General features: G+C 50.9%; 1 protein-coding gene and 1 pseudogene across 2 annotated transcripts in view; both read left to right on the top strand.

The window, feature by feature from the left end:
- Positions 1–2,890: 2,890 nt before the first annotated feature.
- The window catches only part of EDARADD (EDAR associated death domain), a 52,528-nt gene continuing 31,914 nt past the window's right edge, over positions 2,891–23,504 (top strand). For both annotated transcript variants that reach the window (XM_045858979.1, XM_045858970.1), the window contains exons 1-4: positions 2,891–3,041; positions 12,613–12,671; positions 15,810–15,849; positions 21,009–21,067. In XM_045858979.1, the coding sequence (XP_045714935.1) occupies positions 3,011–3,041; positions 12,613–12,671; positions 15,810–15,849; positions 21,009–21,067 (189 nt within the window). In that variant the 5' untranslated portion in view covers positions 2,891–3,010. The remainder of the gene's footprint in view (positions 3,042–12,612; positions 12,672–15,809; positions 15,850–21,008; positions 21,068–23,504) is intronic.
- On the top strand, positions 5,563–5,675 carry LOC123805753 (annotated as a pseudogene).

Below are 23,504 nucleotides of genomic sequence, written 5' to 3'. Positions count from 1 at the left end.
GCCAATCATCCTCTGAGGGCAGTCACACCGACCCACTCGTCCTCCGGATGACCTCTCTTCCACACACACCCCCTTCCTGGCTTAAACTTCCATCCCTGCAGTCTATAGTGAAACATTTGCAAATCTCTCTTGGCCATAAACTCCTAGGAATCAGGATCTCTCACCTCAGTTTCCCCTGGGCTGGGTATTTTATTTGGCACGTGGGGGCAGGGGCCAGTTAAAACCTGCATTAATGAATGCTACTGGCCAACCCACTGATCCATGCTCTGCGAACAAGCACTATAATAAACACCAGTTCATTTCTCGTAACAGAATGCTAGGAGCCTCTCTCAACAAACTAAATTGCAAGGAAAGAATGAAGGCTGAAAGATAACTGTTTGTACCTACTATGTCACAGGCACTGGCTTAGGTATTTTGGGGTGTACAGTATTTCGTTGAATTTTCACAGTCCTGTGAGTTCTCACAGACTCGGACTTTGGGTTACTTGCTAAAGTGATACGAAGTCATGACGACGGGCCCATGAGCGAAACGCAGTGCGGGGATCACCAAGTCTTCAACTGCCCTGTGTGGAAAGAGAAAAGTGCAGGCCCCTCAGCGGGCAGTGGGGCAACGGCAGCATGAAATCTAACACGTACCCATATTTGCCGTGTATAGCGTGCACTTTTTTTGCCCAAATTTGTGAGGACAAATAAGGATGTGCATCATACATGGGTATAATGATGACATACCATGGGTATGAGTATAACAATCCCGTGTTGCGCACGAAACCGTGGGTGTGCATTATACATGGTAAAATACGGTAATTCCAAGATGCATGCATATTTAGGTGCTATTAGGAAATGTTGAATATGTCCATTTTAAAGAGTGTTTGTTTTAAAACCCTCTTTGGGCAGCAGTTAGAGCAAGAGCAGAGGCGTAATGTTACAGCAAATAGATTGTGTCAGAATGCTTTGGGAACTCCAGTGCATAAGAATTGTTAAATTACTTTTTTTCTTGTCAATTGAAACAATAATAGCTCTCATTTGAATTATGCTTTATAGTTCACCCAGCCTGTGGGAAAAACAAAGGTAATTGGATATGGTTGCCATGCACAAGAAAGGAGGTACAATGAAATGGAATGTAAGGGACATATAAGTAATATATGTAGTTTATATATAATATATTAATATTAATGTTATATATAAGTATATATACTATACAGCCCATCTTCCTTTAAAAAAATTCACCTTGCCCTGGCGGTGTGAAGCACTATCTTGCAGATTGAAAGGCTGCAGGTTTGATTTCTAGTAGGAGCACAGGCCTAGGTTGCAGGTTCAGTTCCTGGTCCGGGCATGTGCCAGGGACAAGAGATTGAGGTCTCTCTCTCGCATTTACATTTATCTTCCCTCTTAAATCAACTAGCATGTCTTCAGTGAGGATTTAAAAAATCGACCTTAAGATGCCTCTCTGCCACTCATCTTCATTTGACACCCTGAAGAATGGGAGTGGTTCGGTGCAGGGCTTGGTTAAGCAAGCCAGCTTCAGAGCAAGGCTCAGGTCGCTGCGGCTGCGCTGCTGACTGACAGCCGAGCTTGATGGGTGGTTCCTGATAACTGACCTCAGAAATAATTCCATTGTTGAGAGAAGTACACAAAGAACCACAAACCCACCCTCACAGTGGATTGTAAGAAAAAATAACCTTAAAAAAATTTCCCTTCTCAGAGGGCGGACCAAGAGGAAGTTTATCCTCCCACCCACGAATTTCCCAGAGAGGCTTCCTCAGGGAGGTTTTTCTCTCCTTCCACTCGCAGCAGCGGGACTCTGCTCTCAGTGTCTCGCGACTTCATGGCCCATTCCAGACGATAAAGCCAGTCTGGAGCGTGCCATGGGCCTCAGGACCACCAAACAGGTGAAGAGAGGCGCAGAGCAAGACCCTGGCCACCGAGAGGGTACGTAGGCATCTGCTGCTTTCCTGCACTTTTCAGAGCTGAGATTTCAGCTAGAGGCTCCTCCTTCGTGCACTAAAAGCTCTTACTTTCTCTCTTTCAAACCAGCTCCTGTCTTTCTAGTTTTAGATATGAAAGCAGACATAGATTATTTAAAACCCATTAAGAGATTTCTTTTACATTTAGGTTGCCCATCACCTGTGTCTAATAGGTTTGTGATTGATGCTAGGTTTAGTTAAAGTATAACAATTTTAAATACAAGGTGGGGCAAAAGTAGGTTCACAGTCGTGAGTGCACGAAAGTTTATTCTTGTATTATTTATTTATTATTGTATTATTTTCCATACAAACAACTGTGAACCTACTTTTGCCCCACCCTGTACGTACTTAGTAAACGGTGCCAGTCTGTGCTCACGTAAGTAATCGGTATAAAAATCTCTTTAAATTAAAACCTAGTGGTTGTTTGTAAGAACCCAGTCAGTATTTCTGAGAGGCCTGCAGCTGTTTTTCTGGAGAGGCCCTGGGGGTGTGCCGGAGTGGCCTCCTGGCTGTCTGTGCAGCGCTTGCCCTGGAGGCCCCACCGCAGCTAATGCCAGAGAAATCCAGACAGAAGGTACTAGCGTGCGCCTTCCCGCCGCGATCGCCCGCGGGCATCTCCGCCCCAGCCTGCCTAGAGCGAGCACCTGCGGAGGTGCGGGTTTGAGGGTGATGCCTGCGCAGCCAGCCTGGGCAGCCACCGCGCGAGCTCCGGGGACCTGCCCCGAGACCTGGGCGCGGCTGGGAGGGAAAGCGGGCTGGGAAGCAGAGGCCCCGGGACCGTCCCAGCGCCCGGCCCCGCCCGCTGCAGGAGGACGCGCAAAGAAGGGGCTCCGCTAGTTGCCGGAGCAGGAAGTGAGCCCGAGGAGGAGCCGCGGAGAGCCGAGGAGGAGGAGGAGCAGGAGCAGGGACCGGGCGGGAGCTGTAGGAGGGGCGCGGGGATGCGGCGTGAGCTGTGCGCGTCTGCACGGAAAGTGCTCTCAGTCCCCACCGCTTGCTCCCTCCTGGTCGGAGGCCACCGGTCCGGTGCTAGCCTCCCCACACGCCCCCATGGCTTCTCCGGACGACCCTCTACGAGCAGGTAAAGTGCACAGCGCTGCGCGCTCACCTGGAGGCGCCCGGCCGCGGCGTGGGGTAGGGGCCAAGCTTTTCGTGACCCCCCTACAGGCGTCCGACCGGGGTCGGCGCGGGGCTGTCAGGGAACAGTGGCACCAGGTCCCCACGTAGCCCTACCCCGATCACCCACGCGTGCCCCGGACGCGCCCGCCGCTTCCCACCTCCCCAGCGCTTTTGTTCTGGACTCAGCCGCCAGGTTGGGACAAGTCCCTCCAACCCCTGGCAGAGAAGAGCGCTAGGGGCGGATTCCCCTTTCCGGGCTCTCTCTTCCTCCCTCTCAAAGGCCTCGTTTCTCCTCTTCTCACTTCACTGCTATTAAGTGAATTTGCTCCAGATATTGGCCCTCGAGCTATTTCATAAACTGGCATCCCCAAACCAAGACCCGGGTCCTGGTTCAGGACCCCAGCTGTGGGGCCTTTGATTCGATGGGCCTCCAGTCCTGTCCTTGCTTTAAAATACTGTGTTTGCACCAAAGGCCAGAGTCTGGACTGTTGTCTAATCTCCCTTGAAGTGAAAATCCTCCTCAGGCCTTACCTCCCAGGAATTTCTCTGCCCTTGCTTTCCCGGTAACGTGGCCTCTGCGCAGTGCATGTCCTGAATGCAAATGAATGAATGGTGGGGACCCCGAACGCGGAGGCTCTTCTAGTTTTGTGGAGGTTGGAAAGACAAGGGGGATGGGTTGGAGACCACATATCCAGATACAGAAGTGCATATAACTGCATAGGTAAGCGCGTTTCCCAGTTTATTGTGTTGGCCGAAAAGTTCGTTAAGTCTTTTTTTATAAGATTTAAAAAAATATTTTATTTATTTATTTTTAGAGAGGGGAGGGAGGGAGAAAGAGAGAGAAACATCAATGTGCAGCTGCTGGGGGCCGTGGCCTGCAACCCAGGCATGTGCCCTGACTGGGAATCGAACCTGCGATGCTTTTGTTCGCAGCCCATGCTCAATCCACTGAGCTATGCCAGCCAGGGCTATTAGGGTTTTTTGTTTTTGTTTTTTTTTTTGGTAGGATGGCTAGTAGCACTTAGTTGTCTTAAACTTTATCCAAAACAATTTTGTTAGATTGTATTGTGTCAGCTGTCATGTCAGCATGCATTTTTTTTAAAAAACTTGTCAAAGTCGGTGAATTTTTGTGCAGCCATTTTAATATTGAATATGGAAGAAGATATGCAACATTTTTGGTGTGTTATAATTATTGTTTCAAGAAAGGTAAAAAACACAACTGAAATACAAAAAAAGATTTGTTCAGTGTATGGAGAAGATGCTGTGACTGATCGAATGTGTCAAAAGTGGTTTCTTGGTACTGTTGACATTTTGAGCAAATAATTCTTTGCTGTGGGGCTGTCTGATGCATTGGAAGATGTTTAGCAGCATCCCTGGCCTCTACCCACTAGAAGCCAATAACGGGACATAGCCGACATACTCAAAATGTCCAAATCAATAAAGTTATTGGTGAAAATTAAAAACATGTCTTTTATTTTATGGAAAAAAAACGTAAAAGACTCTTTGGCCAAACCAATACTTCTTGGGCTGGAGCAGGGACCAAGCTTGAATGTTCCATCGTTAATTTGTGGCTTGAGCTGTTAGGAGACAGTTTCTGCGGACTGACATGGTGATGTGCTGGGTTCGGGAGCGTTTCCTGGACATTCTAAAGAAAGATCTAAACTCTTCTTCAAGTGGGGGACGATACACATTTTACCCATGGGAGATGGAAAATACACTGTCTGGCTGGCCTCCCCCACCCCATGCCCCTCGTTTGGAAAAACAGAAGAGGACTGAAAGGGAGGAGGCCTCCCACTCCCCATCCTCAGCCCTCTCACCTTCTGATCTGAGACTCTAATCAACAAGGTGCAGGAGGTGTCAGGCCAGACTCTGCTAACTGTGGTTTCGGGTCTCGTCCAGCGATGGCTGGAGGAATTCAAAAAAACGATCTTGACAGGGAGCCACTGAATAGGGATGAATGTAAAGTCTGCTTGTGCCCCTCCCACTCCCAATCAGCTGGCTCCAGGGGGGCGGTGCTGGCAAACGCAGCTCCCTCCCACAATGTATGAAAAGCCTCGGTGAGTCAGTCGTGTGAGGAGGCCACCACGGTGACTAATACGATCTGCGATGACAGTAAATGCCCCACAGAATCTAGATTCCGTTATGGACTCTGAGTCGGCTCTGCCCAGCCAAACCGGGGCTCCCAACCTGGAGCCGGGGCGCTTGGACACCCCAGCACAGGAGGCGTGATGGCACACGGAGAATCTGGTGACACCAGGGTGTCTATGGAAGGTATGTCTCCTTGACTTTGAGAAGCAGCACCTGGAGGTGAAATCTTTTTGGCTCCTACCAAGAGGGGGGAGGCCTCCCAAGGCAGACCTGTTCTTGTCCCTTGCAGTCATGCTGAGGAACTTATTCAGGCATCTGAAAGATGGCCTCATGCCCAGGTCCACTCTGGAATTTGTCAATAAGATGACGGTTCCTCCATTTAAAACAGATTTAAAATCGCTTCTCGGCCTTTCGGCTAAGATCAAGTGTAGCATCTGTTCTTATCAGTTTGAAATGGATTTAAAAATGACACCCCCTTTACTATCTCGTTTAGTTTCTGTCACCCCCAGGGCACACCCACGTCCCCTTTCCACTTCTGTGACAAAGCCGCAGGTGGTGCCCCTATGTGGAACTTGGTGAAAGGAATTTTCACGTCTCCACCCCACACGAGGTTTCTATCCTCCCTCGTCCGAGTTCCTACACTCGTCTCCCAACTGGTGCTTCGCGCCCACTCATGCCTTCTACCGAACCCTTCACCGAAAGGTGGCCCAGAGTGATCTTCTCTCCACTTAGAAGCCCGCACCAAATTTCCAGCAAATCCCCAGTCCTTGCTTCGCTTCCATACTCTGCACACAGGGCTCTCTCACCTGGCCCTTCGGCCAACTGCTGCCCTCTCTGCCCTACAGCCGCGCTGTCTCCTCGGGTTTTGTGCCTTGTACCTCCTGCCTCCTGGCCTTTGCACCGGCCGTTCCTGCTGCCTGCAAGGCTCCCTTCACCCGCCCCCCGTCTGCTTACCCCCTTCAGGTTTCAGCTCAAAAGTCATGTAGATCAAACCCCACATTATATGCTCTGCGGTCCCCAGACCTTCCCTCCGGAGCACGGTCACAGCCTCGCTGCCCTGTCAGACTCTGTGCCCTTGGACAGAGCGAACGCCTGCTTTGCAGGGCAGGCCCCTGAGACACCTGTGCAGCACACAGCACAGGGTAAGTGCCGGCCAGCCGCCCGCTGCCTCAGGGAGGGATGAGAGAGCAAGTGTAACCGCACATGCTTCCGGCTCTGAGGAGCTCATTCACCTGGTTAGATGCGTGAGCTGAGGTTACCTTGTAGAGTTAGAAAAGACATTTGTCTGTCCACATGCATGTAACCAAGGCGTGTATGTATGATTATGCTGTTCTGCGCTTAATGAAGTCAACAGCTTTTTAACTAAGAAAGTTGACCAGATTGCTGAGGTCACAGAGGAGGAAATGCTGGTCGCCGTGCGGCCCTCTCTCTCTACCACTGGTCAGCAAGCCAGCAGGGAGGGGGTCAGAAGTGCCTGTCCAATGGGAATAAAGTCTGGTTCGTGTTTGTACAAAAGTGAAGTCCAAGAGAGAGGCTTTGAAAGTCTGGCGTCCTTGCTGTGAGCTCAGCGCCCAGGGCCAGGAGCACCCGCCCCCTTCCGCACCCATCCTGGCTCCAGAGACCAGCTCAGCACAGCCCCTGGGGGACAGCTCAGCCCTCACCGCCCCTCCCAGCCCCACTTTGGGCGCAGGTGGGTGTGAGGTGCCACTCTGGCCCCCTCACACACACCCCTGAGCACAGGGAGCAGGGGCAGGACCCCAGGGGAAGCACTGGCAGCAGCACCCACATTTGAAAGTGGACCATCCTGCCCTTCTCCAGATCCAACGTAGGGTGGACGGCTGTGGTTTTCCTTTCCCCTCCTTCTCCCCCGCCCTCCCCTCCCCACCCCTCTGCATGGGTTTCTCCTGTGCCCACCTCATTTCTTTCCCGTTCTTAATGCCTGTGTTTTCTAAGCCTTCTCCCCTCTCCCCTCCTCTGAGCCTCTTCCTGGGACCCTCTGCTCTGGCTCTGCCCTCCTCCTCCCCTGCCTGTGCTGCTGCCACCAGCATGCACAATGCTAGGAGCCCCGTGGCTAGATCCCTGGCGCTTTCTCAGCTCCTTCAGCCCCAGCTGTGAGGTCTGAGGGTGACAGAGGGCTGGCAAAGAAAACAGAGGATAAAATAAATACCTTGGTGTCAGCACCGCCCAGGGCGGTCCGCCGCCCTGAGAGCTTTTGTAATCCCGAGTCTGGTTAGCACGCTCCAAGTCCTTATAATCAGGAATGCAAACAGCTGTGGCTCTAAAGAAACCCTATCGTACACAAAATAATAATGTGAGAGATACATTAACCCTGAAATCGCAAGGTCAAAGAATCGCCTTTAATTCTTCTCTAGAAAGCATGAAAGCCCCGCCCCCCCCACACCTTTGGATCAAGATGTTGGGAATTTGGGGAACTCTTGCCTGTTTCCCCCTCTTTTCTCTGCGAGGACACCGTTAGAGCGGATCTTTGAACTTCTTGGAGCAACCGTCTCCAGGAGCCAGTGGCCTTTATCTAACGTGACTAGCAGAGAGAGATGTCGGAACTTGACCGTGTGGTGGCTGGACGACTCAGCAGAGCCGGTGCTGGCCGTGTGGGATTGTTCCTCCCGGGGAGGCTGCGGGGTGTGCATGCAGTTTCTACGGCCCGGAGAGATGCTGACCCTGTGGATGATGGGACTTGGGTCTCTGAGTGGATGATCAGTAGATGACATCGTGGATGGAGGGTGGGTGCTGGGGTGATGTGGGGAGAGGCTGAATGAATGTATTCACACGTGGGAGGGATGTGAATTTGAGGGGCCAGAGAGTGGACCGTTATGGGTTGACTGTGTTCTCCCCACCAAATTTTGTTGGCATCCTAACCCCCAGTGCCTCAGAACATGGCCTCATCTAGAAACAGCGTCTTTACGGAATGAATCAAGTTTGGAACGAGGCCATTAGAGTGGGCGCTAATCCAGTGTGACCGGCACCCTAACTGAAGGGACGTTTGGACACAGAGTCTCCGAGGGAGGGAGAGTCTGCTAGGAGGACTGAGCAGGACCCCTGACGGCAGTGGGACAGAGGCAGAGTCCCAGATCCACGTTCTGGCTCTCCCACTACCGCATGACCTTGGGCACTCAGTCTGTAGAAATGGGGACACCTGTGCCTTTCCCAGGGTCCCCCTAAGGATGAACCGAGACTGTGTGCAAACCGTGCAGCACAGGTGGGCACCAGGTGAGCGGGAGCTGTCCTTGTTACTGATGAGGCACGTGGCTATACTCGTGGACAATCAGTAAGTGCCGTGACGGGGGCTTCTTACCTGACAGTGACCCTCTAACTGACAGGCCATTACTTCTCAGCACGCTCCCTCATGGACTCTCCAAAAATCTTATTTGAGAGAAAGAGAAAGAGAGAGATCGAGAGAAAGAGAGAAACACTGATTTGTGGTTCCACTTACGCACGGGTGCGTCACTGGCTGCTTCCTGTGTGTGCGCTGGCTGAAGATCCAGCCCACAACCTCGGCGTCTGGGGACGACACCGACCAGCTGAGCTACCCGGCCGGGGCTCATCACTCACGGACTTTTAGAGCTGGACAGGCACATGGGGGCTCTCTGTCTGTCCCCAAGCATTCAGACGAGGGACACCATGCCCGAGAAACAAATGACTGTGCAGCCTGCCTCCTTGCTGTCACCCGAGGCCTCAGAGCCGGGCCGGGTGCCCTCTTTGGGCATCACATCACCGTGGGTATCCCCGGTGCCTTTGAGAATCTCCCCAGAAGATGCTCACGTGGATGAAACATCGCCCGCACTGCCGGCAGCGAGGTCCCTCGGTCAGTTCATTGCCAGCTACTCTGCGGTGATCTGTGCCTTGTTTATTTCTTTATTTTTTTCTTTATTCTCATAGACATTTGGGTCTGTCTCTAAATTCTCCATTTTATTTACTATATCTAGGCTAGGGCCAAGCTTTTATTTAAAAAAATTTTTTTTAAAGATTTTATTTATTTACTTTTAGAGAGGGAAGAGAGAGAGAGAGAGAGAGAAACATCAATGTGCAGTTGCTGGGGGCTGTGGCCTGCAACCCAGGCATGTACCCTGACTGGGAATCGAACCTGAGATGCTTTGGTGATTGAGCCCACGCTCAATCCACTGAGCTATGCCAGCCAGGGCTAGGGCCAAACTTTTAATTGCTGTAGCTTATTTTTGAGAATCTTTTGGTTTATTTTTTCATATAAGCTAAGAACCTGTCTCTCCCTACCCCCACCATGAAAAATCCAGCTGTATTTATCTACCTGGCCCTCACAGGGCTCTTATTGGGCACACTTGTGAACAGGTTAAATGTACCAGCTAGTGTAAAAACACCCCTTTATAGTTTTTACTCTTCCCAACCAAGAACACGTGTGCATATCTGTCTGTGTGTTTCTATGCCAGTGGCGACACCGCCACCACCTCGCCCCAGTGCTTTCCGCCAGGAGCCCCCACCTGCCCCTGGTTTTAGCCCCATAAATCAATTTCCCCGGGACCTGATGGTCTCTGGATGAACCCGACTCCACATCTGGGCAGAGGGAGGCCCTGGCCCTGCTGGGGCTGCTGGTCTTCACTGTGGAGGGGGCATGGCCTCCTGTCAGTTTCCGCTCTTCCACGCCCCGTGCCCCACCTGGTGCCGCAGCATTGGCTGGGGGCTCAGCCCGTTCCCTGGGGCCTGTAAAAATAAACAGTTTAAAGCTCTTAAATAAACTATTGGGTTTTATACTTAAAATATTGTGAACACACAGCTCCCAGAGCTCTCGGGGAACTGTAGGACTTCCCGCTTCCAGACCAGCCTCAGACGCCGGGGGTCAGCCCTGTGGCGAGTGGCCGCTCAGCCGGAGGCCGACACGGTCTCGGGAGTGAAGATAACACAGTAGCAGCCCCTGCTGCCTGACCACCCGCCCCTGCTACCCAAACGCCGCCGTGCCTTTCCTGACGGCCCTCTCACTGTGCTGTCATGCCGCAGAAAACCTAAATTCTGCATCCCTCCCAACTGCACCTCCACTTGTTCTGGAGATTTCAGACCAGAGCAAGAGCTGGGTACCTCCAAACCCTGCTGCTGTCCACCTGTGTCTTCCCGTTCAGCTCAGAGCCCCCCGGGACACGCTGAGCTGCCACAGAGCTCGGTCAGCCAGCCCCAAGGGGCACTGGGAGTTCATCCCGCCGGGTGGTTCCCGACGCCGACCAGAGTGACAGTGATCTGCTGAGGAGTGTGGGCACCAGAGACTGGGCCTTCCCCCCCTGCAGAGGAAGAGGCTGAGGCTGTAAACACTTCTGTGAACCATCTGAGGTCACGCAGCTGGGCTTGTCCCCAGCCGGACCGCGGGCTCTCTGGCATGTGGTGAGACCCAGGCGCTGCCCCGAGCCCACGGTGCCTTCCTGTCAGCTGTCCTGTTTGTGAGCTGTCCTGTTGCATCCTCTCTGCTGCCTTTGGTGCAGTTCTGCCTCCCAGCCGTCTCCCCTCCTGTCCTCCTGTGTCTCTCTCTTTTCTGCCTCTCATGCCCATTTGTGTGTAGGAAACAGGCCTAGTTTGTCATGGACGCAGTGGGCATAGCTGCCCAGGGTGCTGTCGGGGTCATTTAGAACCCCACCCCACCCCAGCACCCCAGTGCTACACAGCTGTTGGCCTGAAACCCCATTGTTCATGCCCATTCCAGTCCTGCAGCGCTGGCTGCTGGCAGGGAATGCTGTGAAGTGTCAGCATCCAGGTGCACTTCAGTGAAAAGGAAGCGGTTGAGAGGAGGCTGTGATAGGAGGAGGGAAGAAGGGCCTGAGGCTGCTGGGTGGTGGCTCCCCCACCCTCTGCCCAGCCAGAACCAGAAGGTGAGAGGCAGGGAGAGGAACTGACGGCAGGTGTGGCTGGCAGAACCTGTCTGAAGCACATTGATTGTTACATCCTTTCCCATCTCCAGGCCTTTGCCCATGCTGTTCCCTCTGCCTTGTGCTTTTCCCTGCCAGCCCCTTTTCCCAGTGGGTGGCAGTACATGGGAATTCCCCCCCACGCCACCCTGTCCACCGCACCCATCCTGTCCCGTGTGTTTCTCTGGTGTTGGGCAGAGTGCTCGTGCTGTGATTAAATTTCCTGTTACGTGGGCATCAGCAGTTCTGTAAACTCAGGGTGCAGCTAACAACACAGTTTGTTCTTATTTTCTTTATGTTGATTTAAATCCAAATCTGAATCTGTTTCTACGGGGCTGGCAGGAATTCCATTTCAGCCCAAACTGGGGGCCCGGCCCCTCCTTAGAGCCACACAGAAAACTGGAGGACGGATGAGCTTTAGAGGTTTTAGTGCACTGGGGTGGGAACAATGTCCTCCTGGTCCAAGGTGAGGCGACCCTGAGCTCCGGCAGCCCTCTGCTCCTGTGCCGGGCACCAGTCACAGTCGTGGTTGGCCCTCCATGCCTTCCCGCATGTGGTCTCACCACCTGCGGGCTCTGGTCACGAGGCTGCAGGCCACTGTCCCTGTCCCGGGGGAGGGTTCTGGCCACGCCCTCCCCGTTCGCCCCACTCATTGGGTCACCCTCTCAGTCTCCCCAGTGACAGTAGGCCGTCACGAAACACACAGTTCCCTTCACACCGCCGTCCTCTGGCACTGTCACGGACCGTGGAAAGGCCCCTCTCAGATGGGAGACCTTTGCCTATGCAAATGATCTCAACCAAGTGTCCTGGTCTGCTGGTTTAGGTCTCCAGCGGCGGCCCGGGGCCCGGGGCGTGGTGTCTGCTCCGTGAGGACTGGGGAGAAGGTGGAAGTTGCCCTTGGCCGGCTGAGGCTGCTGCGTGGGGTTCGGCAGACCCCGTGCTGCCCGGCCGAGGGTCCCACTCAAGCCGATACGGTCGTTTATTAAAATAGTTTTATAGATATGGTCATTTATTAAGACGGTCTTCTGGCAGATGTTTTGTAAAGCATTTCGGAAAGAGGGAGCTTTTTCTAATTTGTACAAAGTCATAAGATTTAGTGGTAGTCTGTTCCATTCTCTACATTTCCTCATTAACTTCCTTAACTGTCTGCTTGATAAAGATTCTGTGAGTATTTTCGACTTGCGAGCCACATTCAGATGCTTAATGTTTTAATATGGTAAAGATAGATCACAGAGGAGAGGGCAATAGGGAAGAGGCAGATGCCCAAACTAACTCATTCCTGCTCAAAGTTACAGTCAAGTCCAATGTGCAAGAGAGTCATTCATGTCCTGTCTGCGTGATTTGTGGCTATTGGTAACTCTGGGTATTTGTAGGTATTTATAAATAAACTGTTCTAAATATGGATTTTTTTAAAAAGTTTGTCTTGATCCCTTTCTCGTGCAGTCTGACCCACCCCTACTTACTCTCCGCTGACAAAAGTAGCTTGTCCCTATGCGGAGACGAATACCCACGGATGCCTCTGAGCTTTCGCGTTAAAGGAGACTCTCCATGTTTGTTTCTCTGCAGGTCACATGGCGGAGGAGCCCGTGGAGGACACGGACCCCAGCACTCTGCCCTTCAACGTGGTAGGTTACAGATTCCGCCCCGTCGGCGTGACTCTTGTTTTTCCTTCCTCCCTTTGTTATTTCTTTATGTTTTTTATTACTCATTACTCATTATTACCAGGAAGATCAGAAACCCCCAAATGATATTTTCCCAAGATAAGTTTCTTTATCATGGGAATCTCTGTGACCAAAATAAGCTTTGGGTTTCTCCAGGCTGAAAGCGGCTAAACTCAGCTCTTGTTTTGACACCTGGCGGAGTGAACTTCTCAGATGTGGGAGGGCTTTGTTTGCATGTCCCCCCTTAATACTGTCCCTGTGTAGTTGCCCCCCTCTGCAAAACGTCTGATTTGAGATCGAAGGAAAACACAGGACCACCTTCCGGTGATGGAGTCCCCACAGGCCCCGGGAAGGTGGGTACTGCCCTTTTTGTAGAGGAAGCTGAGGCCCAGTGGGCCTGGAGGGACTCACACCTGGCCTCCACGTTCGTGGCTCTGCATCCACCTGTGAGACGGCGGGGCAGGCACTTGCATCCCCATTCTACCCACGAGGAAGTGGGAGCCAACAGCTGTGTCTGAAGTCGCCCTGCTCTGCCCTGCGTGCCGCCTGTGGCTCAGGGACCGCGTCAGGCCATGACAAGGGGGCATGTGTTACTGGCCTACAGTGTGAGGCACAGTCCTTTTCCCGGAGTGGCTGGAGGATCTGGTTGGGTGCTTAAATGACAACAAATGCACTGAGTGTGATAAACTTCAATGTCTGTATGTCCGGTGAGTCACGAGGCCCGTTGGTGCCTTGAAGACCTGCAGTGCTTGTGTTCACGGCCGCGATAAGAGTGGACAGTGGAGGGGATCGAGCAGGGACACCCAGTAGGGATTTAGGAGGAGCAGATGCCTTTGTCTTCAGTCCCATGAAAACAGAAAGCAGATGCCCCTGTGGCCATGTCCTGGGACCTGCCCCACTGCCCCACCTGTGGCTCCCTGGGGCCCCACTCACTTCCCCGCCCGAGGTCTCCCTCCCTCAGAGCCATTCCTTCTGCTTCTTCCCTCCACTCACTGCCTCTGAGCATTTCTCCAAGCGCCCTCTCTAAAGCACGCTGCATCAGTTTGCTAGGGCTGCAATAACGAGGCCCCGCAGCCTGAAAGGCTTTAAACTGCAGAAACGTGTTGTCCCGTGGTTCTGGAGCCAGAAGTCCAAGGCCAAGGTGTCTCAGGGTGTGCCTCCTCTGAAACTGCAGGGGAGAATCCCCTCCTGCCTCTTCCAGCTGCCGGCAGCTGCCGGCCGTCCTCGGTGTCCCGGGGCTGCCTCGCTCCTCCTCTGTCTTCTCTTCTCGCCGTAGCCGCGTGTCTGTCTCTCACCTCTCGTGAGGACATCGGTCACGTCAGGTTAAGGGCTCACCCTACTCCAGTATGACCTCATCTTAGCTCATTATATCTGCAACGACCCTCTGTCCAATGAGGCCACATTCTGAGGTACCGGGGGTAGGGCTTCAGCACACCTGGCGGGGGCACAACTCATCCCATAACATCCCTTCGGCCTCCCGGGCTAAGTCACACTCCTGGGTGTGTCCGGCGAGGTCAGCATCCCTCTGAGATCTGGTCGTGAACAGCTATTCGCTGCTTCTCAGATAGCGCCTCGCCCTCGTACCTTCTCAGGGCACCTGTGACACGGCCCCCTCCCTGCGTCCTCAGCCAATGGACTCTTGCGACTCTCCCTCCAGGTCAAGGTTTCCTGATTATGCGGCCTCCTTCACTTTGTCTTTAGGCGTTCGGATGCTCCCTCCTGGTAACTCGTCCCTGCTTTCTACCAAGCTGTGCTGGATTGCTTGCTTGTCTGAGTTCATGCAAGACTGTGCCAGCCATTGCCCCCTGTGCAGAGCTGGGCTCAGGCAGGTGCGGTGAGCTCGGCTCTCACCTAAACCCCTCTGCTTCCTCGTAACCGGCCCCGTTGTGTGGTATCCATCCGCATCTTCCTCGTCTGCCTCCTTGTGCATCTCTGCTTCCCTCTGGCCGGCCTTCCACACCTGCTGCGACACTCTGCCCCCACCTGGCCTTGCTCCTCTGTGCCACTGTCTGCAGTCACCATGTCCTTCCTCTCAGTCCTCCTCATCCCAGCATGCCCCCCTAGGCCCAGCTCAGATGTCAGTCTCTCCGGGAAACCTCCCCTCCCCAGTCCGGGTGTCCATCCACGCAGGCTTGCAGGTGTTTAGCGAACACAAATCAGAACCTGGGCCATTCTCTTGTCTCTCCCAGGAAACAGGCAAATACCGTACAGAGAGCCTGGGAAGTGTTGTCCTACAGGCGTGTTTTTCTGGGGAGCAGAGTGTCGGGAAGGATTTAGTCTGGGGGAAGACTGACTCCTAAGTTCTCTGTGATTGATGATTGATTGATTGATTGCTTTTGTGGAAAGGGATTGGAGGCTTCTAGACATCCTAATATTTTACTGCCATGCTCCAAAGAACCTCCAAGGAAAGGCATTCAAAACAAAATCCTTTGTTCCAGGCTTGTTTGTTTTTGTCCTCTGTCCGAGGGCGAGGCCCCTGGGAGGACTGGAAGGCACAGCTTAGTTAGGCTGCGGGACGGCGGACCCCCCGGGTCTGGGGGTTGGGGGGGTGGGGGAACTGGGCACACTCTCACCCTACTCATGGAAGTCTTCAGAGAACGACTACTGGTATAATCTGAATCCAGGGCTTCCAGAACGTTCCATACCTGCGTGCTTGTGGGCGCCAACAGAGGAACGCGTGGTTGTGAGTGCACTGCCGCAGTGCAGCGCTCGGCGAAGGCGCGGGGCGCTGTGCGTTGACCCAGACGAATGCCACGGAGACGGTGGGACAGAAACGAGTGCATCCCCATAATTCATGAAAACAGATGCCCCTCCGTTTTCAACTGCGGGAAGTTCGCGGGGCAGCGGCCAGAGCTCAGGGAATTAGGAAGGCTGTTCTGCTTCCTGTTCCAACGTTAACTCCTCGTCAACCTCGATCTCCTTTCTGTAAGCCGACAACACAAGCCGGCTATGGGTCAGCCCCAGTGATAAGTCCAAGGCTAACAACGTGCGAAGTTCTCAATTAAAAGCATGACTTTCCCAAGACAAAGCTTTCTTTTACTTTGATCTTGTAATTGACTGTGGCATTTAAAAATAACTGTCCTCTCTTGTTGGTTTCTACAGCCAGACAAATACCCTATTCAAGACACGGGACTCCCGAAAGGTACGCATGGTTAATGTAACTACTTGAGCTTGTGATTATTGCACTGTCATGAATGAAGCACTAGTGAAAGTAACTTTTCATTAGTTAAAATCGTAAGTGGCTTTTTTGGATGATTATCTAGGTGTGCATTTTCTTATTAAAATACATAAATTAATTGATAACACTATACATGAAATTTCTATGGTGTTTTTCGTGTGCATAAAATGAAGACACTCCCCAGGACCCCGGGTTGCAAGTGACAGACGCCTTGCTGAAGTTAGTTTTAGAACGTGGGGAGAGACCTATTGGCGCAAGGTCTTCTGGTGCTGCCAGCTGCAGGCACTCAAAGGGTGGCTCTGTCTTCTGTCCTCAGGCTGGCTTTCCCCAGCAGGGGTGGGGGGGTGGGGGCGAGGGCGGGGGTGGGGGGATGGACATGATGGTCCCCAATACTGTTAGCTTCACACTTGGTGCTGCTCACGATGGTCGATGGTCGAGAGAGAGGGACCTTCCCCCACCGGTGCCACCACACAAGCAGTTTGGCGGTGTGGCCGCCGCAGAATGAGCTGTGGTCACCAGGGCCGAGCCTTGAGATTGGGTGGGTGCAGAGGGTACACCGTCATTTCCACCCAGACCACAGGACCTCCGGTTCTGTTTCCAAAGGAGGGCGGCTTGTCAGGCCCCAAAGCAAAAACAGCTCTCTTTCACAGCCCATACTCCGATGATGCATCGGGGTGGTGCAGACCACAGAGGGGGTGAGGCTCTGCCTCTCTGGGTTGCCCTGCACCCGAGGTGGAGGCCAGGCTGCTGGTTGCTGCCCTGGAGCCTTTACTTGTGCTCTGCTGACAACCCAGAGGGGAGAGTGGGGAGTGGTCAATCTGACCAGCTCCGGAGCTGCCCTGCCCACACCCCCGCTTCCCGGAGAGAGGACTTCCTAGCACACTCTGTGGGTTCCCAGCAGCGTGTGCAGTGCCGGGTGTCATGGGGTCACTGACTGGAGGTGGTCAGGGAACCGCCCCCCCCGGCCAGGGCCCACTGCCCTCCCTTCCAATCCCTGCTTACCAGACTCTTCCCCCGGTCCCTGAAGGTACAGCATGACAGGGTTCTTCCTGTGCATGTCCCGGGAATGGCAGTGGTGGAGGAAAGACCAGGTGTGAGCCCCGCTCCCGGCTATTAGGGGAGGCTCTGGCGAGCTCGCTGCTCCCCCATCCATAGGTGACCTCTGCGTGTCCTGAGTCCCCAATCTGTGGTTCTCCAGTTCTGTAGGAGAGTGGGTGGCCTTTGCCTGGCAGCCAGGCACAGCTGGGACGGGACACAGTCTTGGGTGACAGTGAAGACTTCAGTGTGTGGTGTTTGTTTAAAATGCAGATCCTAGGCCCCGGCTGCCCTGAAATCATGATGGGTGGTCCGGGGTCAGGCCAGGGAACCTGCATTTTAACACTGACTGAGTGGCCAGGACCCAGACCTCGCTCTGAGAACCGGGCTGGAAAGCTTCCAGAGCTTGGTGTGCCTGCCAGCAGCACGAGAACAGAGTCAGCCCTCGTGGGCTCAGCGGTGGCTGCAGGCCTCCGGGGCTCAGGTTCCCATCTGCAGCACAGGCAGGACACATGAGCATCCACCTCCCAAGTGCTTGTGAGAAGGCAGGGGACCAAGCCTGGGATGGTGCTTGACACACACGAGCCTCAGCCAGGTGGAGGGGACGTGGCCAGAGAACTGTGAGCAATCACGGTTGAGGACTGTTGAAAGCTTTCATAGCAGAGTGGCCTAAAGTGGGACTATTTCATTATTATTATTATTATTATTATTATTTTAATCCTCACCCAAGGATATATTTGTTGATTTTAAAGAGGGGTGGAGAGTGAGACCTTGATCAGTTGCCTTCTGTACTCGCCCTGACTGGAATCGAACCCTCAACCTTTCGGTGTTTGGGACGACACTCCAGCCAGCTGAGCTACCAGCCAGGGCCGGAGGGGCACTATTTCAGACAAAGGATGAGCTGCAGTGACTCAGGGAAAGCACTGTCATGGTTCCATCTGTCTCAAGATCTTTTCCTTACATGAGGTTTCCTGTTTTGAAAGAAAAAGATTGTTGCTTAGTACCCGATACTACAGTAACCATACTGTTGGGTTTCTCCGAGAACTTATGACAAAACTTTAATAGAATGGTGATGAGTTGGCAAGAAATGTGGCTGTAAAGACCCTATCTTCTGCAGAAATAGTATTTGTAAGCACATACTTTCTTATCTCCAAAGAAATCTATCATCTTACATGTAATGGACCATGCCCAGAAGTTTAAACACTCACTCAATTCAACATTTGCTTTCAATAGCGTAACAATGTAAAGTCTGCTAGTATTTTTTTAACAATATCATCATCGAATGTTTATGGTAATTTTCTCATTGACATTGTTTTTAGGGAGAGAAAACCCATATGAATTAGTGAAGAGATTAATTTGTAGATTTAAAAGTAAATGTGATCTAATTATATTAAGCACAAACTCAGTCCCCGACATTTTAAGTGAATTTTAGGGAGGCTTCTTATTTAGTAAATGAGCTATTTTTAATTAGCTTGAGCAATTTCCATGTGGTTAGAAAGTCCTCAGAATTTATTTTCTTTAGCAGATTAATCATGTTTCACAAAACCCTTATTATATTTCTAGTATATTCCTACTTTATTCATCGACAGTAGAAAACTAATTTCTCAGTGCGGTCCAAACTGGAGTGGTTTTGAGTGATGTGGTTTTACTGTAAATGAACTGTGGAAATCCAGTATGATTTTAGTGATCGGCATGTTTCTGAGGTGAGACATGTTATTGTGCCTGTTTTCCGGTTGGGAACAAGTGTGTAGCTTCCGCCTTTCCTGGTGGCAGGGACTTCACGGGTCCCAGTGCCAGGCCTCGTTTCCGGTGGGACACACGTCCCGTGAGCATCCGAGGTGCTGAGTTCAACTCGGGACCAATAGACAGAAGATGGAACAGGATAGCTTGTCTCGTATAAAATGCTGGCTTGCGTGTTCTGAAGGGGATATGACCCCACGTTGGAGAGAAAAATGTCTTTGGAGAAAGAATCTGATTTTTGAGCCACTGTTCGTAGTGAGGAGAAATCATACATCACAAGTCAATCTCATTTTATTATCTTTATTTTTTCTGGTGTTAATGCTCTTTTCTTTTACCATTCAAAAATTTATATAGTGAATTTAAAGTTAAAAGAGAAGTAAAGTAGACTGGTTTTGTTGTTAATCATTTTGAGGAATTTGAACTTAAGCATAGATGATATTTGGGGGCCTTTTAGAACAATTGGTTAACTAAATGTAGCAGTAGTAGCTCAATTTGAAAAAGTTTGGAGAAAATAACAATGTACTAAGGAAATCTCTAAAATAATTCAGAAGTAAAAATGTCCGCCCTGAAAGTAACAAGCCGACCTATGTTGGTCTCCTGTGCGTTCTCACCTCACATGGTGACAGAATTCCGTTAACAGGTTTTCTTGTTCAAACTTGAAACCGAACACCCTCCCACCCACCTCCGCCAAGGTGCTCTCCAGGGCACCTCCTGTTATAATAAATCAAATACCAATCCTCTCTCACAAATTAGGACATGAATAGAAAGTTGACCGCTCTGCAAATTTTTTTCTTTTGCGGAGAGCAAAGGACAGGGAGATAACCTTAGGAGTGTTTGGGGTACCACATAAGGAGAGTTGCCATTTAAATTCAAGGTTTCATTGCATTGGACAAAAATACCCCACTTTTGCAGAAATGCTGAGTTGACATTATGACCCTAGCCCCTTCTTATGAGAAGTTGCATGGCTGAAATCACAGGTCTGCAACTTTTCGCTGCGGTGGGATCCGTGGAGTGCTTGCTAGATGTCAGTTTTCAGGGGTCTCTGAGGTGCCAGGTGAGGCCTGGGGCAGAGTCCAGGAATCTGCTTGGTTAGGACGCAGCCCCGATGACTCAGGTGCAGAGGACAGGGGACTGTGTCTCGAGGAACACAAGCTGAGGCAGGATCTCTGCCGCTCTGCTGGGAGGATATCACACAGACTCTCAGCAGAAGACCATGTTTTGTTTAAGTTGTGCAGGAGGGAGTGAGTGTAGCCCCTTGTTTGAACAAACCTGGCAGCCAGCCCAGCACACAATAGGTGAATGAATGTTAACGAAGGTAAAAAATAAACAGATGAATCAATCTGTCGTTCAGTCTTCACTTTCGAACCCTGAGTTAAATGATTCTCTGTTTAAGGCTTTATCACTCTGAAAATGTACATGACACCAAACATTTCTTTTATAGCGTGCTGTGTTTCTGTCAGCTTTCAAGTTCAGAGTGTGGTGTGGAATTCTGAGGTTAAAGATAAAAATCTGACGGAGCAAAATCGTTGTTTAACACGTCGGCACCACCCTCACCACATGCTGGGGACCCGTGAAGTTAACACACGTAGGACAACCCGAGGGTGGAAGTTTTACCCTAACCATGAACTTTGAAAGGTGTTAGATGTTTTTTCATGTGTGTTCTGTTCCTTTGACCTCCTGGCAACCCCCAAGTTCACAAAAGAACTAGAACGGCTGGGCGTGGCTTTTGGGAGGTGAGCTAGCAAGCAAGTGTTCCCCCCGCCCTGCTCCTTTGGGTCTCTGAAGGGCCAAGTAAAACATCAGACAGATGGATGACACGGTGCATTTGGCGCGCTGTCTGTCAGAGGGGAATGTGTTTCGAGTGCCTCTTAGTCACCTGGTCTATGAGGAGGGGCCCTGCCCTGGGGTTATGGAGGTGGCCACACACAGGACACCTGACACTGGATAGGTGACTGGGTAGGTGACACCGACAGATGTGTATGAGTCACCTGTGCTCGCAGCCTCCGGGAGAAGGACCCTGAACACCACATGGGTCTCTATGGGGGCCAGAGTGAACAGCCAGGTGCTGGGGGAGACAGGCCCTGGTCCCCGAGGGAGCATGGGGTAGTGTCAGAACAAGTCTGTGGCCTGGCCGGGGATGGAGCCCACCACTTGGGGGTAGGGGGGCGGGGACCGTGCTGGTCCCCCTGGTTAGGAGCGCTGTTTTGCAAGGGGCCTCCATGGGGCAGGTACGATCCGGCCATCCTGACCCTGCCAGGGGTCCAGGCCGCACGTCACGTGGAGTCTTAGGCCTCACCGCCCGCGGATTGTGTTCTTTTCACCAAGCTTTGTGTCTCTTTTTTTCCTAGTTGAAGAGTGTGATCCAAGCCCTTTGGACTGCCCTACAAACCCGGATGTGCAACATCAGGTAAGAATAACTTCGATTATATTCTTACCTCCATGTATGTACACTCCAGCTGGGATTTTTGAGAAATTATCTTCTAGAGCTTTAAAAATAAAGAACAGGAGTTTTAGGTAATGAAATGGGTCTGGAAATGATCTTGGAGCATCCCGGTGTTGTGGCCGATCCATAGAACTCGCGTTACTTGCAGTCTCTGTGGCAGCCTGGATCCGTTCTGTGAAGCAAATCTTCCCTGCGGGCTGAGAAACAGTCCCCGTCAGCGGGTTAGCGAGGAGAGCTGCCTTCTTTCACAAGTAACGTGGGTAGGAACTTCTTATTATCCTGCAGCAAAACCGGGTCATCCAAGAACAATTCTGTAATGTGTTATAAAACTTTCACCCTTTTCATGTAGCAGAAGTAGAACTGTAATGTATTTTTTATTGCCTTTTTCCAAAAAGCAAGTGCATTTATTGTTCTCTGGTTATAAAGGAATGGTTGTTATTTTCATTTCAGATGGGATAAAAATGTACACAATAATCTGAAATTGCCTGTCATTCCATTGTTCGTGTGTTGAGGTCCATTCTCCCAGCACCTTCTCTGGGCTGCTGTGTGCTTCCGTTGCTTCTTGTACCATGCGGTGCGTCTCTTTCACCCGCCCAGAGCTCACCAGCAAAATTGCACCAAACCTCACATCTGCTTAGTGTAGGAGCATCGAGGGTCTCAAAAGGCACGTCTCGACCGGAGACCAGTCCTGCTCCTTCCTTAATGCCAGGTTAATTTTTAAACAAGACCAATGTGAAGTTGTGTTCAGTCTGACTTGTAAAACATCCGTCTATAATGAATCATTAATAAGGGTATTCTTGGATGTCCAAATCACTTTTGTAAGAAAGCAAAGTTATTCAATACAGTTGATGAAACAAGTAATGTAATTATGAACACAGCTCTCTTGAAAGTTGTCCGTGATGCTATTTTAACTTTCATCTGGGGGTCTTCGGTCACCCACTGTGACTGTCTTACTCTTACCTGTTCCTTTTGATAACTCAGCATTTTCCTTGGAATTACAAGCCAATGATTGACTTGGGCACAAACTGAGTGTGAAACATTTTAGTAAACCTAATGTATACATTTTTCCTTTCTTACAGTTTCTAATTTGTTTAACAAAGTTTGGTTCTTCACATTTTTGGGTGAATGGTATAGACTCCCTTGAAGACACAAGAATGCTGCATTGTTTCATTTTGCTTTTAGGGATTTTCCCAAACCATTTAAGATTAGGTACATTTACTGTTAGGATGCTGGTCAGCGTTTTCCCTAATTTTTGTGTTATAGTTCTTTTCTATGGGAGGTAAAGACTGTCCTAAAAGATGAAAATACATTTATCAACTGAAAAAAGGAGGGGGGGAATTTGTTTGAGTTTTTATATTCCTACAAAAAAGTAGGCCTGTATGGGGCCTTTTCAGTCGGTTATTTCTTTGTGTAATCTATAGGATTTGTTCTAACTGCTAGAAATCCAGAAAGAGTCTTTGAAACCAACTTGGCAGTCAGAACAAAGGAAACTCACTAGGGGAGAAACGTTAAACACACACACACACACACACACACACACACACACACACAGCACAGAAACCCTCACTCCATTTTCTGTAGCTCAGACATTACAAGCAAGCTGAAAGCATGTTCTTTAAGATACTGAATATTTGCTGTTTCTGTGATTGTTATAACTTAGAAACTAAAATCCTCCTCTACGAAGACTGACTTTTAGCTGCTTCGTTTGAATGAGGCAAAGGAAGAACATGGTGGGGTTTTGGAGGTCAAACACTGAAGTCTGACGTCTCCAACAAGGCTTCATAAAGAGCTCTTCCCTTTTAGTCATTGAACAGCAACACCCCATCTACCAGGGTCTCCAGCTCCTCTGGTTCGTGGGCGCCAGGGTTGGCTGAGTTCTGAGACCAGCTGGGCTGGGTGCTCTTGAGGGAGAGAGGCGGTGGGACCCCAGCTGAGCTCACAGGCTTTTCGAGAAGGAGTGCACGCTATCATGAGTTAAAAAATTCCCATGGTAAAAATTCATGAGTTAAAAAATTCCCATGGTTCTTTATGTTAAAGAAAATATTCCCTAGAACCTTAAGCAACAATAACGTTTTTACTGCTTTACATGCACACACGTATGGCTAGTGAGAGTAAAACGAACTTTGTTCCAGTTTGTCGCCAAGAATCCGCACCAAGAAGAGACTAAAGTGATAAGAAAAACGGTAAATATTTGGACGCTAAGTTGGAATTAGCAGTGATGGAAAGAACGACGTTTCCCCAGTTGATGTTGTTTACGTGGTTCTGCCAAACTAGTGTTGTTATTTTTTTTAAGTTTCCAAAGCCACATTCAGTTCTTGGCTCATTTAGTTGCGACAGAAATAAAATGCTCATGCGAGACGTTGATAAGGGACAATGGGCAGAGGGGAGACTGAAACTCTAT

Source organism: Phyllostomus hastatus, unplaced genomic scaffold, assembly GCF_019186645.2.
Source record: "Phyllostomus hastatus isolate PE091 unplaced genomic scaffold, TTU_PhHast_1.1 phas_contig_148, whole genome shotgun sequence".
NCBI classification, from domain to species: Eukaryota; Metazoa; Chordata; class Mammalia; order Chiroptera; family Phyllostomidae; genus Phyllostomus; species Phyllostomus hastatus.
This window is presented reverse-complemented; position numbering and strand designations above follow the sequence as displayed.